The 16911-nt window shown below is 41.1% G+C and overlaps 2 protein-coding genes across 4 annotated transcripts; one reads left to right on the top strand and one right to left on the bottom strand.

Annotated features, from left to right (window-relative positions):
- Positions 1–26: 26 nt before the first annotated feature.
- Positions 27–3296, top strand: sdhaf2 (succinate dehydrogenase complex assembly factor 2). The gene is made up of 4 exons (XM_022247581.2): positions 27–175; positions 657–841; positions 1469–1578; positions 2177–3296. The coding sequence occupies exons 1-4, from the start codon at positions 41–43 to the stop codon at positions 2305–2307; spliced, it is 561 nt and encodes a 186-aa protein (XP_022103273.2). The 5' UTR covers positions 27–40; the 3' UTR covers positions 2308–3296.
- Positions 3297–3417: 121 nt separating this feature from the next.
- On the bottom strand, positions 3418–15993 carry dhrs12 (dehydrogenase/reductase 12). 3 transcript variants are annotated; one of them, XM_087146060.1, is made up of 9 exons: positions 15349–15993; positions 12184–12249; positions 11407–11540; positions 10751–10833; positions 9335–9430; positions 9076–9219; positions 8287–8394; positions 6150–6378; positions 3418–5145 (listed from the first exon to the last, which is right to left on the bottom strand). In XM_087146060.1, the coding sequence occupies exons 2-9, from the start codon at positions 12237–12239 to the stop codon at positions 5021–5023; spliced, it is 975 nt and encodes a 324-aa protein (XP_087002186.1). In that variant the 5' UTR covers positions 12240–12249; positions 15349–15993; the 3' UTR covers positions 3418–5020. The 3 variants fall into 3 exon arrangements, with proteins under 3 accessions (XP_087002186.1, XP_087002184.1, XP_087002185.1); XM_087146058.1 differs by having other exon boundaries at positions 12184–12259; positions 15349–15595; XM_087146059.1 differs by lacking the exon at positions 15349–15993 and adding an exon at positions 14958–15313 and having other exon boundaries at positions 12184–12259.
- Positions 15994–16911: the final 918 nt, after the last annotated feature.

A 16911-nucleotide genomic window follows, 5' to 3' on the forward strand; every position in this document is an offset into this window, starting at 1 on the left:
GCAAATGCTAGACTTTGTTGGAGGATACCAGACTTAGCAAATGGTAAAATGCCTCTGCGCTGTCACCAGACTTTTTAGAACAAAACTTACACAATCCAAGATGGCAGCGCCCAAGATGAGCCGGATGATTTTCTCGGGTACTAGTGCTGCATTCCCATATTTACCGTTTCTGAAGGTATTTCCGAATTTGCATACTTTGAATGCTTTTGATTAGTTAATCTCTTTTATTTCACAGGGTTACTAGTCCTAATTTTATGTCATTTTGTGTAGTCCATTGTTAATCTGTTGTGTATTATTGTGATATGTGATTCAATTCGTATGTTCAACTACTTGTATGTACTCGGAGTTCCCTTCCCGACAAGCTTTGCTTTTAAGGGACTCCGTCCACATTTATGTAGCCTTAATCTGTCTGTATGTATAACCAATTATGTGGAAAATAAATGAATAAATGAAAAAATGAAATGAAATGATTCATTTGACAAGGAAACAATTGTTTTGGTATTCCTCTCCATGCGCAAGACACTCTGGCATGTCTGAAGAAAGGCTACATGTACATTGTATATGCCTACTTTTTTTTAGTTACACACGTTATATCATGACTTAGGCTAGCTTAAGCCTAACAATTTAGATTTGACACAAGCTTTCCGTTATTGTAGGGTCATCTTGGTTTACCAACCAGACTGTTTGCATCATCCAGCCATCCCACTGATCTTCCACCTGAAGGAGAGATTCCCATTCCTGAATGGAAGCAGCCAGAGAATGAAAGCACAGAGCTGAAACGAGCCAGACTACTGTACCAGAGCCGCAAGAGGGGCATGTTGGAGAATGGTCTCTTACTCAGGTAGGCAAGTGAGAAAGAATGGGCTTTGATGCCCCCGTCTACACAACTGGGCTCAAATATGGGTTTTACCCAATCAGAGTTTCCTTAATTCCTACAGTGGCAATATTTTATCTCACTGGAGTAGAGGGCAGTGGAGTTCTAAAAGTATTAATCTGGCCAAGCACTGACATACATTTACATGTTAACTCACCAAGATAAATTTTCCGTCCTGAGACTTGAAGTTAGGTCAGGGGTGTCCACAGTATGAGATTTCCCGATCAATAGATCCCGACGTGTCAGTTGACAATGTAAAAGAAAATTGCCATTTGCTGTGGATCTCAACATAAGAGCATGAGCATTCTGACAATTCACAGGTGCTTCTCAGTCTCTTGCCCTCATAACAGAAACGAGCTCAGTGAAAAGTGCACAACCAAGTTTTCCTTCTTGTACAAAATCCATTACTGGTTGCATTGTAAAATGTACCTACAAGTACACGTACATGGTATATGTGTATCTTCCCAGGGATAAAATAAAAAGAATTCTTTAAAGTGTGTTAACTCATCTCATCCTTTCCTATCAAAGCATGTGATCATGACCCTTGCCAACTTTTAATGGCCAGTTATGTCAACTTGCACATGTATCTTACAGCACGTTTGCAGCGCGCTATCTGCCTGGGCTGAATGAGTCACAGCTTCAGCAGTATGACCAGCTGATCAATAAACCCAACAATGACTGGGACATCTTCCACTGGGTCACAGGTGAGCAGAAAATGCATAATGCTACATCCAAATCTCACAGCTATGGCTAAAATGAGAGTTGTTCTAAGGGGGCCATTAGCTAGCGGCTACATGCTCTTCTCATTGATGAATGTGTTGCTCCTAGCCGTAGCCACCACATATTAACATGGTCATATACGCCATGTGCCGGACCAAGTTTGTTTATTAAAATTAAGTCAGACTAATCCTTCGTGGGTACAGAACCAGTGTTGACTTGTCTACCCAAGGCATATTATTGACTATGAGGAAATGCTGGTGTGTGTGCATTCCCATTTGCAGCTGTCGATGATGACCAAAAATGAAGAGGTTGTAGGTTTGAAGTTATGTGAGCTGTTAAAATTATCAACACAAAATACAGCATCAAGTTTTACTCCAACTGTGGCATTGTGATATATTTATTCTTTGATATTCGAGGTGGGTTGGGCCTTAACTAACCCTAACCCTTCCATAGTCTTCACAATCTTCACGTACCTCCTGATTTTAGAGGATTTCGCAGGCTTGGAGAAGGCTGAGCCCTTCCCTCATTCCTTTGAACTTTCAAGGGACATCACCTACCATTAAAAGTTTGCCCTTCTCACAGAACACAAACCCACACCAGATGAGTTCAGTGGCGAGGTGATGGACTTACTGAAGAAGCACGTCTCCAACGTCAACATGGAATCCCGCATCAGGCAGCCCGACCTGCCAGAGGAAGAAATCCGGCAGATGTGACACTCCTGCTCTACGTCAAAAGATAATTGTCAGCATCTGATGCCCACAAACCTGACTGGGGATACTGTAGGCTCAAATGCAACTGTGGAGTGCCAGTTATAGCAACGATATGTGGATAGCACATGTACATGGTTCTACAGTAAAGATTGCGGTAACACAATGTATTTATCTCTTTCTTTGAGTATGTGTGGTTCTGAGAAGAACCGGGGAATAACTCGACGTTTCGAACAGTGTACTCTGTCCGTCTTCAGGAGACAGTCTCCTGAAGACGGACAGAGTTACTATAGATCTAGTTTCTTTCACCATGAAAACCTTTAAGTCTTACATGTACATGGTATTGTTTAACTTTGCACTTGTTCCAGTTCTTCTGGCCAATTAAAACAGACAGCAGTTTCCCGTGACCATGTACCACTTTGTAAATGTACTCCCGTTTGTAAGTAGTCCCCGCTGAAAATAATGCCACACATACATTTGACGATAACACTTCTTCATCTTTGGAGTTTAAAATCAGACAGGGAGTACACGTACACTGTATGTTGAACTCTCTCTTTGTAAGAACGAGTACCTTTTTTTTCCCACATCACACAAGGTCAGTGCCAAGACTGCGAGATGAATACCTTACAGACTCCTGGTTATTCTGTTCAGAAAATAATTTCTGATCAGCTCAACCTTTTCAAATGGGTTTCTTGGAAAAATATGCGGATAAAACAGAATTGCAACTTGTGTATTCAATATTTCCGACTCAGTATGGTTGTACCAATCATGCTTTCAAAGGTTTGTCCTTTGACCTCAATGTAACAGGTAAACACATGATTTATTTCCATGGTGAATCCATGGGGTTTCTGGATTTCTCCTGGATGTTACGTAGCTTTATAATGATTCTTGTGTTTGTATTATTTTGAATTCCTATCTGTAAATAAATCGGCTTGTTAACTGTATACCTTACAGTTGCAGAATGTAACAATAAAAATCCTCTGTTACAATGTAAAGTACATCTACAGTGTAAATTACTTGTATCTTATATACATACTAACAGTGTGAACTACACACAATTCTCGAGTATTTTACAAAAATGGCATTTTTGCAGACAAATTACCAGATATCAAAATATTTAACTGTACACATGTAATCACAATTTATTTAAAAATCAATCACGTTGGTGATGCACAGTTTCACTTCTTATGAAATGTAGATCTGTTTAAACAAATCTATTGCGTAAAAACTAAATACAGATTATTACTGACGTCAAAAGTATAGGTTGAAGTCCTCCTTCATATCAGCAAACTGAAAACAAAAGTTGCCAGGAACATTCAGTTGAAGCCTGTTAAGATGACATCACACTACGGCTTTGCAATTATACGATTACTTGATTGCACTTACATGACTTAACTGTGAACTGAAAAAGGGTCAGTGAGAGCGACTTGAAATTGCTCTTCCATTGACAATGTTGATCAATATTGGATGTATGATAAAGTTGACCCACCCCTATCTGAACGGGAGTAAGGTCCTGATGAATTTCAAGCAGATGGCTGTAGTCCTTTGCCCAGAATGCATCTAACTTTACCCGTTTTCTCTCTATTCTTGTGCTATAAACCCATATATATATATATATATATATATAATGACTGTGAGATCAAGAAACTCTGGGGGGCGAGTGATGACCTTAACTTGCTCGATATGTTTGCCGCCCTCATCAACACGTTGGTGGAACTAAACTCCCAATACGGAGATTTTTTATAAATGCAAAGAGAAGCTGCCACATTGGTCATGATACAAGTAACAACGTCCAATTCCCTGTTAAATAACCATTTTATGTCAAAGCAATGTGATTGATCTTTAATTCGCATGAATAACAGCATTTTAAATTGATTGTACAATACATGTACTAATATATTTTTAAGGTAAATAACTCTATACGTTTTCCCTTTAACTTCTTACAGTTTAAGATTCGATTTGGATTCAACGTACTGACTAATGGAAGTTTTGAGCTTTGTAATGAATGAGGCATTGCACACGACAACTTTTGGTCACAGCAAATTACAGATAAAGTAAGTTTCAGATTTTGAAAGAGGAGAGCCCAACTCCTGACACGTGAATCATTCACCCAACCAGCCTTCAATGTTTCCCCTCCTAGAGAATGAATGCACTATGACACAGAATGTAGCCTACTCAATGAAGCATTCTGACTGTCCAAGTGGACACTGATCTTCAAGCAGGTTACGCTCTCCGAATGGACAGAAACAAGGATCTCACTGGAGAGCATTACCATGCTACTGGAATTTGAAAAGACCCACGTTACTTTACGCTAGAAAGGAAACTTAGCCCTTCAGGTGATCTTCTGTGTGCACATTCTCCTAGAAGTACGCCTTTGACAAAAAAATGCTACAAAAGCAAAATACGAACTTAGGAATACCGACTCTGTCAGGAAAAAAAAATACTGTGCAGTTCCAAGTATCCACCAATGCACTTCTGCTAGGGCATCAAAGTTTGGGAGTATATAGTGAAGACTAGATCTGGGGTTGGATTACCTTGATGGACAACATCTAAGAATTTCAATGGAGCAGCAGACCTGCCTTCTGTGTTCGTATCACCTTCCGTCATTGGAAATAAATTATTGGGATGAATAAAAGTTCCAATACGATCTATTTACAGTTAGCAAAACTCCTGAGAAAAAGATGGGAAGAGATCATCAGGCAATTTGATGTTGTTTTTCTCAATTCTGAGCAGCCACCATGAAAGGGGCTGAAATGCCTTCCAAGATCTGCATCAGTTTTTCTTTCTCAGCATCACTTGACTTGGTCCAGGCGAAGGATAAGTGTTTGGCAACTGGCTTCCGATCTGGGGGGAAAGGTAAAAAAAAACCAAAGGTTTAATTGTCTTTAGATAAAAACGGATCAAATAAGCCATAAACTGGACTTATTCTACATGTGAAGTGTGTGACTCCATTTGCAAAGATTTTGGCATTAAGTTCATGGATTATATTACTCTCTCTACAGTAAAAGAGCCATTTTTGTCAGACCTTGCAGCAGAGGGAGTCTGCCTCCTTTAAAATCTCGGCTGTTCCATGCGCAGCCTATCTGAAACTTGGTGTGTGTGCACAACATCCACCAGGAGTGCTCCAGTACTAACATTGTCGTGTGTGAAACGATGGTTTCAAAATGCTCCCATTTAAACATGATTTGCTCTCCTGGGCTGAAGGTTTGACCGGATGTCCCTTATATTAAACACTTCAATTTGCGACAGATTCTTGCGCATTAAAAATTTCTCCTTTTTGAGCGACTTCCAAATATCAGTTTTGTGAAATCCTTTTGGAGACCTATACACCTTCAGAAATTCCGTGTGGAGACCTATTCAGCCCATTCTCCGAGGCCTCCACAAGACACAATATTCCAAAACTGGAGCACTTCTGGCGGAAGGATACAAATTTCGGAATAGCTGTTTCAAGGAGTTTCAATTTTAATAGCCCAAATAAGTGTTTGTGGTCAGTTCAACCACAGTTGTGAAAACAAATACACGATATTTAACCTATTCTGAGGGGATTGAAACATTATGGGGACAAAGAAATGTCCCCACATCTTGGTCCTAGTTTGCCTAACTAAAGAAATTGTCCCTTCAATTCAGTGAAAGCCTATCCACACTATTTCCCATGTCAGCCTGCCCACTGAGCACATGCCAACTGGAAAAGTTAAAATGTTTGGCCAACATGTCTTGGAATGGGCACTTGGCAAGTGGAGTAAGTCCACTTTTCATAAATTAGGTACCAAATGATCCACCTGGCCCTTTTTTTAGCGATGACTCAACCACCGAAAAATCGGCAACTATCTTGCCACCCCACTGCTTACCCAGGTAAAACTGCCCACTGGGTTGCTGGAGAACTGCTCTGGCTGCAGACAGCCAGACTAGCGTGTCGGCGCCCTGCTCAGGGCTTCGCAGCCGATTCTTAAACTGTCTGTGGAACCCTGGCATGGAAGTACGGACTGCCGGCGTGTCGGCCCATCCCGGGTGCATCACGGAGAAGTGGACTGCCGGATGGGACTTGGCCCACATTTCCGTCATGACAACTTGCTGACGCTGTGGAAAGACACACTCAGTCGATTAACCACTTCCTGCCAGGGACTCCGGAATCAGAGACGTATGGTTTATATGCGGGGCTGGAGTCTCTGAACTCGGATAAAGGAAACAGGGCCCTGTAACAAAAGACCGTACTCTGAACAAAAGACCAGGCTGCTGGGAATTATCTACATTTTTCACTCTCAAAAGTGGTGATAATCCAACCTTGTTTTGAAACCGTATGCCAGGGTTTGGGGCATTGAGAGCAAGCGGATTACCACCGGGGACAAAGCGCACCACCACCGCAGCGATGAGCCACACAGCACCGCTGCACGCTAATCTGGCCTCTATTGAAAAGAGGTCAGCAGAGCACTGAGCCAGGTTCGTGAACAAAAGAAAGTTACATAACACCACACAATCTGGGTTCTTTTTACAAGGCTACAGGCCTGGCTGAAATACTCGGGCGTCAATGAAAGTCACCTGTCAACTTGGAGTAGTGCCTAAAGATTACTTCGTGCGGCTATAAAGGACCGTTAAATGAAATGAATTTTTGAAGAATTTTGAAAACGGAAAAAATGATAGTCATGCCGGCCCACCATCATCAACATTGAAAAATGCCCCGGCACGAAGTGGTTAAAACGTGCCTAATACTGAAGTGCTATTGTTACTTTGCAGAAGGTACTGTTCCACAACAAAATTGTCCGACGTGTAGTATTAGGTTTGGCCACAGATATTTACCTTTTGCACAAAATTTTTACCTTTGAGAAAGATTCTGCTAGGATCGAAATGTCAGGCCCTCCATATTTGTCATCTGTATTTTAGGTCACTGAGGTCAGCAAGCAGTTTACAGCAGTTTTGTATTATATATCTCTGGAATTTACATTTTTTTCAATAACAATGACCACAGTCCTGTACAAATCCTGGCTCTACGCTTAGTTGGTCATTTGTTCAAGATTTGTTTAAAGTTCAATATCATGTTGTTGCTAATTTGAAACGCTGGAACAATGCCAAAGAGAAATATCTGCTACAATGCCCGTCCACGGCCACTTGAGGGCTCAATGTGGCCTCAATCTCCATGGACTAAGATTAAGTCTTAGGGGGTGTACACACTAAAATGGGAATCACTATAAGCATGGGGGCAAGTACATGCACACCTAACTATGAGTTAAGACACGGCAAATCCCAGCGTATTTTCAGGTCATTGGGCACCAAGTGGTTAAGAAGTACCAACTCCCCTGATTCTAACAATTTGTTGCAGACAGAGTACACATCAGACACTAGCAACGTCATTCCTGTCGTGTATTAATGATTGTAATGTTTCCCTACGGCAGTCAAACTATAGTTACGGCAGTGTCACTGGCTAATAGCCAATACGTCCAGAAAGTGAAAAGAGAATATCTGCTGACCATTTATTTGTACACGTGTACAGAATTTCGTAAACAGAGTGATCATATATAAATGATAATTGTATGCAAGGAAAAAGCATCATGGCTTCAAAAAGTCAAACCATCGCTATCTTTTACTTCAGCTGATGTTGACATAATTGGTGTGATGGATCAATTGTGGTGGTGTTGGTATCTACAAAAAAAAAGAAACTGCTCACGGTTTTACATTACATGCCTTGTCCTTTGTGTCCATGCCGCCATGGAAACGCTGAGAAAATGTTCCTTTTGCTAAAGCTATTATTGTTTGTTTCCTTGACTGTCTTTCGTCCTTTTCCCACGGATGGCCATGTCTCCAAAACTGTTTTTCAGAAATGGGGAAACCTTGTGTGGACCTGGTTTGGTCCACACGCGGTTCGCGCGACCTGCATTGCTGGTATGTGGTTACATGTTTTGTTCTAAGGGCCACACGAGGTGTGTTAAATAAACTCAGAGATACCTCAAGGACACAACATTATCCTGAGCAAGTCCTCAACCACACATTCACCTTGTTTTGTGCGTAGACCATGGTTCCGTCAAAGTTGGACACCCGTTCACATTGCATGTCCGAGAGACTCAACTTCTGTGTGTACATTCCCCCAGATGACACTGTCACCTGAAGAGAAATTATCCAAGAATATCGTTGAAAATCGATAGATAAGAAACCCATGGCAATATGTGGGACCCAAAAAGAGTCATTCCTCTTCTTGTAGCTACTTCCAATTGGTTGGCAAAATGACCTCCTTGAGCAGAAGCACCCCCTCATTGGTTGAAAAGAGTCATGTTGGTCAGTAGTGTTCATTTTGTTGGTAGGGATGTGACCTTAACGCATGCATTACCTGGTCATTTGTGAACCAGAGAAGTTCAGTTCCAAAAGGAGCCTTCATTGCTAAGAAAACTGTGCCCTCTATTGGACCAGCTCAAGGCTCACAGAATAAGAATATGTCCCTTCATCTTAAATGAAATTTTCATCACCACAGAATTAAACTACGTATTGAACGAACCATCTAACCTGCAACTATTTACACAAAATATCTGCTTATTTAAGTATCATTTACATGTAACCTCTTTACGATAAAAACTCAATCCAGATAAATGTTAGGGTCTTTATAAAGATTTTATTTTGGAAATTTAATATTTGATATTGACGAAACTTGCATGCTGATTACACCAAATATTTTGCCTACATGCCTGTACATATAATACGTACCAAGAAGAGAAATTTTATTCAATTGAAAAGACTCAAAACTTCAGAAGTGTGGTCGTGTAAGAGGGTACAGTCAGACGGCCTACTTACAACCCTGGATCCTGGTGTGTCCCTCAGGAGAGGCAGTAGCGACATGGTGAGGATGTACGTCCCAAGGGTGTTTGTGGCAAAATTCTTCTCTAGTCCGTCCTCTGTCACCTCCCGTGTGTTCACCATGCATCCTGCATTGTTCACCTGCAGGAAAATTTATTCCACGGGGATTTAGTATTTCTACTGAAGTTCTGGGAAGCTTGGAATAAAATCCAACAACGAGAGATTTCACAGAAGAGGACGGCAATTTTGTCCTTACCAGAACATTCAGAGTGTTTCCACTCTCTCTGAACTGAGTTGCAAATTCGTAGACCCTTTTGGGCTGAGACATGTCCACTATATGAAGGTGCACTTTCTGGAAAGAAAGATTGAAAGAAGATGACAATTTTCATTGCTGTGCCTGGATGTTCAATATGGGCAATTCACAATGTACTGCACCACAAAGAGATTGTTATAGAGAGGACTTTTCGTAGTCCATCATGGGATAAATAGTCGACAATGTCTCATTCATTAACTAGGCAGTGCACGGGAAGTTTCAATTTTTTAAACTGTTTATCTTGGTTGAAAATTCGAAGTTGCTTATTGCGAATGTTTGTAAGGTGGTCAAAATGATGCTTTTATGTGGTATAGGGAACGACTCAATCAAGTACACCCAAGTTACATACCAAAGTGCGTTGAATTGCGGCAGCGAATCAACCTTAAAGTGGCCTATGTGCAACTTACTCTTGGTGGCGCACTGTATTGTGAATCACCTATATTACGTGATATTTGGAAACAAGTAATGTTCTTAAGAAATACCCAATTTTCAAAGCAGTCTGTCTTTTATCGACGCAATTACTGTGACCGGGGCTGCCCCCCCCCAGCTGTGAGATAATAAAAACATAAATGAAGTGCTTTCATGCTGAAGGGTTATCTTAAACAAGATTGTGTGCTACAAATATTCTTATGCACAATAACAACGCACCGGCAGTTATGTCATACTGGAAACAGTTTACTATATGTGGCCCCTCAAATTGTCAAGATCTGGGAAAATAACCCATGTTCATTGATCATATTTATAAGCACGCATCCTTCAAACAAGATTAACCCGAAACTGTCGAAGCCATATTGTGAAAATGAGTCTAAATACGCCTTGTTTGGGTGCACATATGAAATATGTAACTGTGCACTCTTCCATGTGAATACTGACAGACCCGTATGAAATACATGTAACTCATGCAAAAATGAAAACAGGTACTACCACACATTTGTGTTACCTCCCCAAAATGCATGGATTGATTCCTTTCTCACAATTCTATTTTGACTTGTTCCGAGGCTAGTGTACATGGATATGACTGTGAGATCTTATAGCTTTCATGCCATAGTTCACATGAATCACAGTTTAACGCAATTAGCCAGCAAGCTTTGCCTGGAAAACAAAGCTGGTCGTGGGACAGCTGAGATCACGTAGGGGCGGAATGTGCTCAGATGTACCACTGTTCTCATAACATCTCCACAAAAAGGTTCCGAGTCAGACAAATATACATGCATTAGATCTCATACACATGAATCGTGCCAAATTACTTGGCTGCGGCTCAAAATTATGCCAGAGTCTACGGTAATATGTCTTCCGCCACTTCCCATCGAGTTTTGTGCAATTTCAAGCCGAAGCCAATTAGCACGGACACGGCCTTACCTCGTTACCACTACTCTCCTTGATCTCCTTCTGTGCCTCTTGGCCTCTGGCTTCACTACGACACACCATGTGCACGGTCCCACCTGTAAACCAAGTTCGGATGCTATAATCACGGAGCTCCATGATATAATCAAAACTACAGACTGTACAGAGTCGGTGTAGTCATCTTTAACCCTTGATCATGTGCAGAGGGGAAAAAGCACTGATTAAAGTCTTAACTGAGCCATTGGGTCTCGCATTACCTCATACAAGGCAGGACTACCGGAGCTCTCATTTCAAGAACTTCAAAATAAAAACGGTGAAAAATATTTTAAAAGCTATTTGGGTGAAAAATCTAACACATTTATTATACAAAACATATTTTTGTTTTGAGATCTAATAAATAATAAATGATAATAAAATAAATCCTGGCTGCACAGAATCACAAACAGATTCCTTGTTCATGTGAAAAGATTGCTCACGAGCATTGTTGGATGAAAATAGAGTTGATAACATTAATTTCCATCAATTCCTCATATTTTTCCTGTTAACGGTACATGTATACCCAGGTTTGATTTCTTTCGCACGAACATGAATACACGTGTTTTGGGGATAACTACCTCTGACACCACCAGTCAGCACGGTGCTGCACAAGACTGCAAACAACTATTACCTACCTCTCTTGGCCAGTTCGTATGCCGTGCATTTGCCTATGCCGCTGTTGGCACCAGTAATCATGAAGGACTGGCTAGACAGGTCAATGCTGAGATCTTCGGGCTTGAAATTCTTGGCGGCAGATTCATAGCCACTCCTGAAATGACAGTGACAGAAAGAGTTCTTGAGGGATGTGAAATGCATTAACATCGCTTAATTAAAAAAAAAAGATCTTTAACAGCCCAAGACCTTTTTCACATCACATGATCATCCGAGTCTGCATGCACTCCATATACAAAGTGTTTATGCTGGACCTCCACGAGTTTTTCCATCTCTTTCTCGTATCATTTTGACAATTCTCACTTTAATGACTAAGTGTGATTTTTCTTGTAAATGTCCATATTTCTAGAACAAACCAGCAAAAATGTTGTTTTTTCCAACTTACAGGTACTTCACTATTTACACACTAAAAAGTGCTTATTTACAAAGACCAGCACACTTTAGAATCTTGGTTTTGATTGTAACTGACCAAAACAATCAAAGCCTTCATTTAACTGGGTCCATAAAGGATGTTGTATATGAATCAAATCTAAAAAGATCAAGAACGAAGACCAACATATCTTTGGGGGGAACCCGATTTGGTTGAATCTAAAAACTCAGTCCCGGCTTTACGGTTAAAGATTTATTTTGGAATTTGATGTTGATCCCAAGATTTCATGTAATAAGGATATGATATTTAAGAAGAAAAACAGTCTTTTGGCTCCAAACCTTGACTGCAGCTCACTGTGCATTGAACTTACCTACAGAACTCCCTCACGCCTTTAATGATGAAGGCAGAATTTCGGTAGAACGTCATGGTAGCAAGTCTGCAGTGTTCTGAAAGACAACAATGCTAGTAAGTTAAACTTGACATAAGTTAGTAAACTTACAACAAGGCCAACATGTGCATTTTACCTGCTGTACGTGTAAATATCATGTATACATGTACAGCAAATACAGGTACAGCAAATACATATACGCGGCACATGAACGAATGTTGGACATCTTGTACCAGGGACATCTCGTACCCGGGGCCAACTTGTACCCGGGACAATTCATACCTGGGACAATTCATACCCAGGACAATTCGTACCCAGGACAATTCGTACCCAGGACAATTCGTACCCAGGACAATTCATACCCAGGACAATTCGTACCCAGGACAATTCGTACCCAGGACAATTCGTACCCAGGACAATTCATACCCAGGACAATTCGTACCCAGGACAATTCATACCCAGGACAATTCGTACCCAGGACAATTTGTACCCGAGACAACTCGTAACCCAAGAGAAAATTGCATAGCCTGTGGAGACATCAATTATAGTATGACATGTGCATGTATGTATCAAATCCAATAACTAAGCCTTTTTGAAATGGTTGCGTGGTAGAAATAGGAACCACATATCGCACTGGTGGCACTGGAATGCCTGCTGATTGCGATAAATGGTCTTCTTGCAGGAGATTCTGGGGGACTTTGTCGGCATCTTGGATCTTGACTCTTGAGTTCTTGAAACTGGGTTCTTGACAGCTGACTTCGACAGGCCTCGTCTAGATGCAGTTGTTGGATAACACTCTCATTTTATAGAAATCTGGGAATTCATGGCACATGTCAATCTACCAATCATATTCCAGATTTTCTTTTTCTTTGAAGAGCTGCCTTCCCATGAGCGGCTTGCGGGTGTACGCTTCAGCGGTTGCAGCGCGTGCATGGGGCGGATAGGATGAAAGGTGGTGCGGCATCTTTAGAACCACTGACTGGAAGGCACTGAAAAGGGCTTTACTGGTCTTGATCATGATTGACACACATTTAAAAAGAAAATTCAGGCAAAACCCTCTAATTAGCAAGCATGTTTTGGGTAAATACGGTTCCGGTCTACATTTGTTTAATTTCTTCTGATTATTTCTACTCTCCCGAGGCTCTACTACAATCTCCATGGAGAAATAAATCACACAGTGACGCACCCTGGAATAGACATGTTTATTCGTAAAATTTGTTATTCGTAAATTTGTAATTTTTTTACTTTTCGAGATATACTGTAGATATGAGAATAAAGAGAAATGAATGGGCTTTCCAGTGATACCACATTTATACTCGTAGGCAACTCCGCTCCGAAAATACAACATGAAATAGACGACGGGAAACATCACTGTGGTCAAAACTACTTTTTGAGAACAACTTCTACCGATTACTCAAAACAAGGTTTGGGAGATCATTCCTCATTTAGCCTCAACAGGTCACATTTTTTCTAGGTACAACATGTCTTGGGTATGTGATGTCTCGGTTATGAGTTGTCCTGCTACCCCTGGGAGATGGGAAATGTACATGTACATGTATGTGAATCCCCATAAAGCTTTGGCTTGGGGAGACTACAGGACCCCTATCACACTTTCCAAATATGGTATTTAACTGTAAGCGGTTTTAAAAATTGGATTTCTTCAGCATTCCCAGGACCACTGTATGCAGTGGTATTGGCATAGCCCTCTTTTGAAATCTTGAAATGAAAAATACAACCTAAATTGTCTGCATAGGCCTACCAATTTTATTGGCTCTCACTCTCAGTTATCCCTCAGGGGAAAAAAAGAAAGGACACTTAGTGGTTCTTCCAGGACTGTAAGACAATATACTCCTTACATTTCTGAAAATAACCTAGTATCCCCTGCCAGAAATTTTACTCAAGATATATCTGCATAAAGATATCAAGTTAGGTTACGCACACCCCAAAACATGTACATGTATAGTGTCTGTCCCATCTATGATCATGCTTTGGTTGGGACCGTCCCAACTAATGTGCTGCGGTCAGGTGGTTGGACTGGCACAACCATTCCAACTACAGTCTTCAGCTATTTAAAGTTTAGGATCACCCATACAAAATGCATTGGCCTGAACAAAAACCAAACTTAAACAATCAATCATGGCAACTTATTTTTTTCAATATGTAACCTTAGTATCTTGGTTAAACAGTTGTTTGACTACATTTCCATGATTTGACATGTTAACAGTCTAATATAACATAATCATACAAGAGCTGCCTTTGCAACAGAATTCATGCAAATGGCTCATAGTACGACTTCGATGTTATCACCACTGAAAAAACAACATCTTATGTAATCATTCAATGAAACAATGTTGTGGAGGCCCAGTGACAGAAATACCAACAATTCCAGGTGGTCGTAAACTTTTGCAATAACAGTATACAGGGTATAGGCCTTATCGGCGAATGTCTGTAGAGAGTTTCTCGACCTGCTCCCACTAGTCCCAGTTGGTGCCGTTTTGGCATGTTCGGTTTATACACCAGACAGAATCCATCCCATCATAATGTCCGGTCATACAAGCACTACCTCCTAGCCTAGGCTAAGTTTGTCGATCCATCATGTCCATGACTTCATACTCAATTCCATTGTGGTTTATTTATTTATATAGGACTGCAAGCCACACCTTGGTACATGTATGTCCGGGGCTGCGATTTGCAGTTCTGTAACACCATAGAAGTTCATAACCATCATGACCAAGACCAACACTAACCATACTTACCCCCAGACTGCCAGAACAGTGGGGTCCGATGTCCGCCCCGCTACCACGAACGTTGTAGCACGTCAGACCCCACAGTTCTGGGGGTAAACTTAGCCCAGGTGGACTCCCTGACCGAACTACGTTCAGTCGAAATGAAACAACTTCCAACCTGGGCTAGGGTTAAACCAAGCCCCACGAATAGGGCTGCAGTGGCTCTCTTTTACAATCTGTCTCTTATCTGTCGCCACAGACATGACAGAACAGATTGCAAAAGAGAGCCACTAACTCGGCCCTATTTGTGGGGCTAGGCTGTACTGATGACTGACCACGCCGATGGCGATGGACAGCATTTCCCCACACAGAATCGACGGGCTGAAAAGCATTTTGGATACAGTATGATACATGTACCTACCGTAAATTTCAAGCCCAGTGCTTCAATAAACAGAATCTGATCTCTCTTTCACTTTGTTTCAGTTCCAACAATAACTGTCCAGTCTCAGGTTCAGTTCGCACGACACAGCCTTAGGCAAACGCGCAAACTCTTGAGCAGTCTGTTATCAATAATATGGAAATATTTTCCGCTCCATTCAATACATAGACGTCTAGGTACCACTAGCGGTTACACAATCAAGGATGGGCTGTTCGTTTTACGTTCCAAACACGTGCATTATGCAATGAAATGTAGGTCATCATGACATTGATGTACACCAAGATTGACAGTGGTTCCAGGCTTATGGTTACCAATACTTTCTGTGAAAATAATAAAGACGAAAGAAGTAACTCTTGCTCGTAACAAACAACAAACGCAAGAACATGTTTAACTCTCTGGCGTTTATGGCGTTTGCTGTTTATTGTGAGACAATACAATTACAAGATAATCATAGTTTGATCTTTTTTCTACAGGGGGCAGGTATTTGAAATGGTTATCTAACATTCTACGATTAATGTGCAAATCCAAAGTACTAGTGTTTGGTGCGGATGGTTGTGGGCAAAGTGGTAAATGAACGATTAAATTTCACAATAGTGCACCTCCAAGAGTTTACAGCGCGTTGGCCAATCACAACGCGCGAAATCTGTCAACCCTTTCAAAACGCGCATTGGGTGGACAGATTTCACGCATTGTGATTGGCCAACACGTTGCGAACTCTTGGAGGCGCATTATTGTGAAACGCTCGGATTAAAGCAGGCTCCTAAATATTCAAATAAAACCGAGTTCAAGTTGGCGTCTTTATCATAGGCCTAGTGTTTTCATGCCACCGTTATCACCAAAGTTTTGTCATTTTTGCAGCATATTTTGCGTTCTTCAAATTAATGAGCTGAAACCTTCACATAGGGCCTACCTGTACTGAGCTAAAAAGAGATATATGAAAGATATATAAACCACTCAAATTAACAATAATATAAATAACTGAAGTCAACTAGTACAGAGATCTGGCCGAGTGTTTCTTCAATAGGGGCTGATCAGCGATTTCTTAATTACCAAGATCCAGACCTAAACCACAGTCACCCGGGGACGGGGAGTGTGAAAAAAGTAATCGTAGTTATGGACAATGGGGCACGCAGAAAGTCAACCCTGATCCACGGGAACTGGAAGCGTGTCACACCGCTACAATTCGGTTCAAACCAGTTCACCGAACAGGAATTCACATTTGATCTGATTATAGTTAAAAAATAAGTAGAAAGAAATTCAGAATAATAATGCTGTAGCCTGAGGCCCACAATTTCCCCAGTGGAGTCCAAAACTCCGTTTATTATAGGTCCTACATGAAAGCCTTCTTCCGAATTCTCAAATAGCGTGAAGCGTTTTTCACTCCTTCCATTACTCAATAAATATTTTACTGGCACCCAATCAGTACAAAGCAAGAAGTAACCTAAATACAATCAAAACCACAAGTACCTGTATCATTATAATGACATTACACCCTCTCCCAATTTGGCTTCCGCGACCATAATGAGAAATATTTGTAAAAACCGC

This window comes from Acanthaster planci, linkage group LG14, assembly GCF_054643075.1.
Source record: "Acanthaster planci isolate LZ-2023a linkage group LG14, COTS_SCS, whole genome shotgun sequence".
In the NCBI taxonomy this organism is placed as follows: domain Eukaryota; kingdom Metazoa; phylum Echinodermata; class Asteroidea; order Valvatida; family Acanthasteridae; genus Acanthaster; species Acanthaster planci.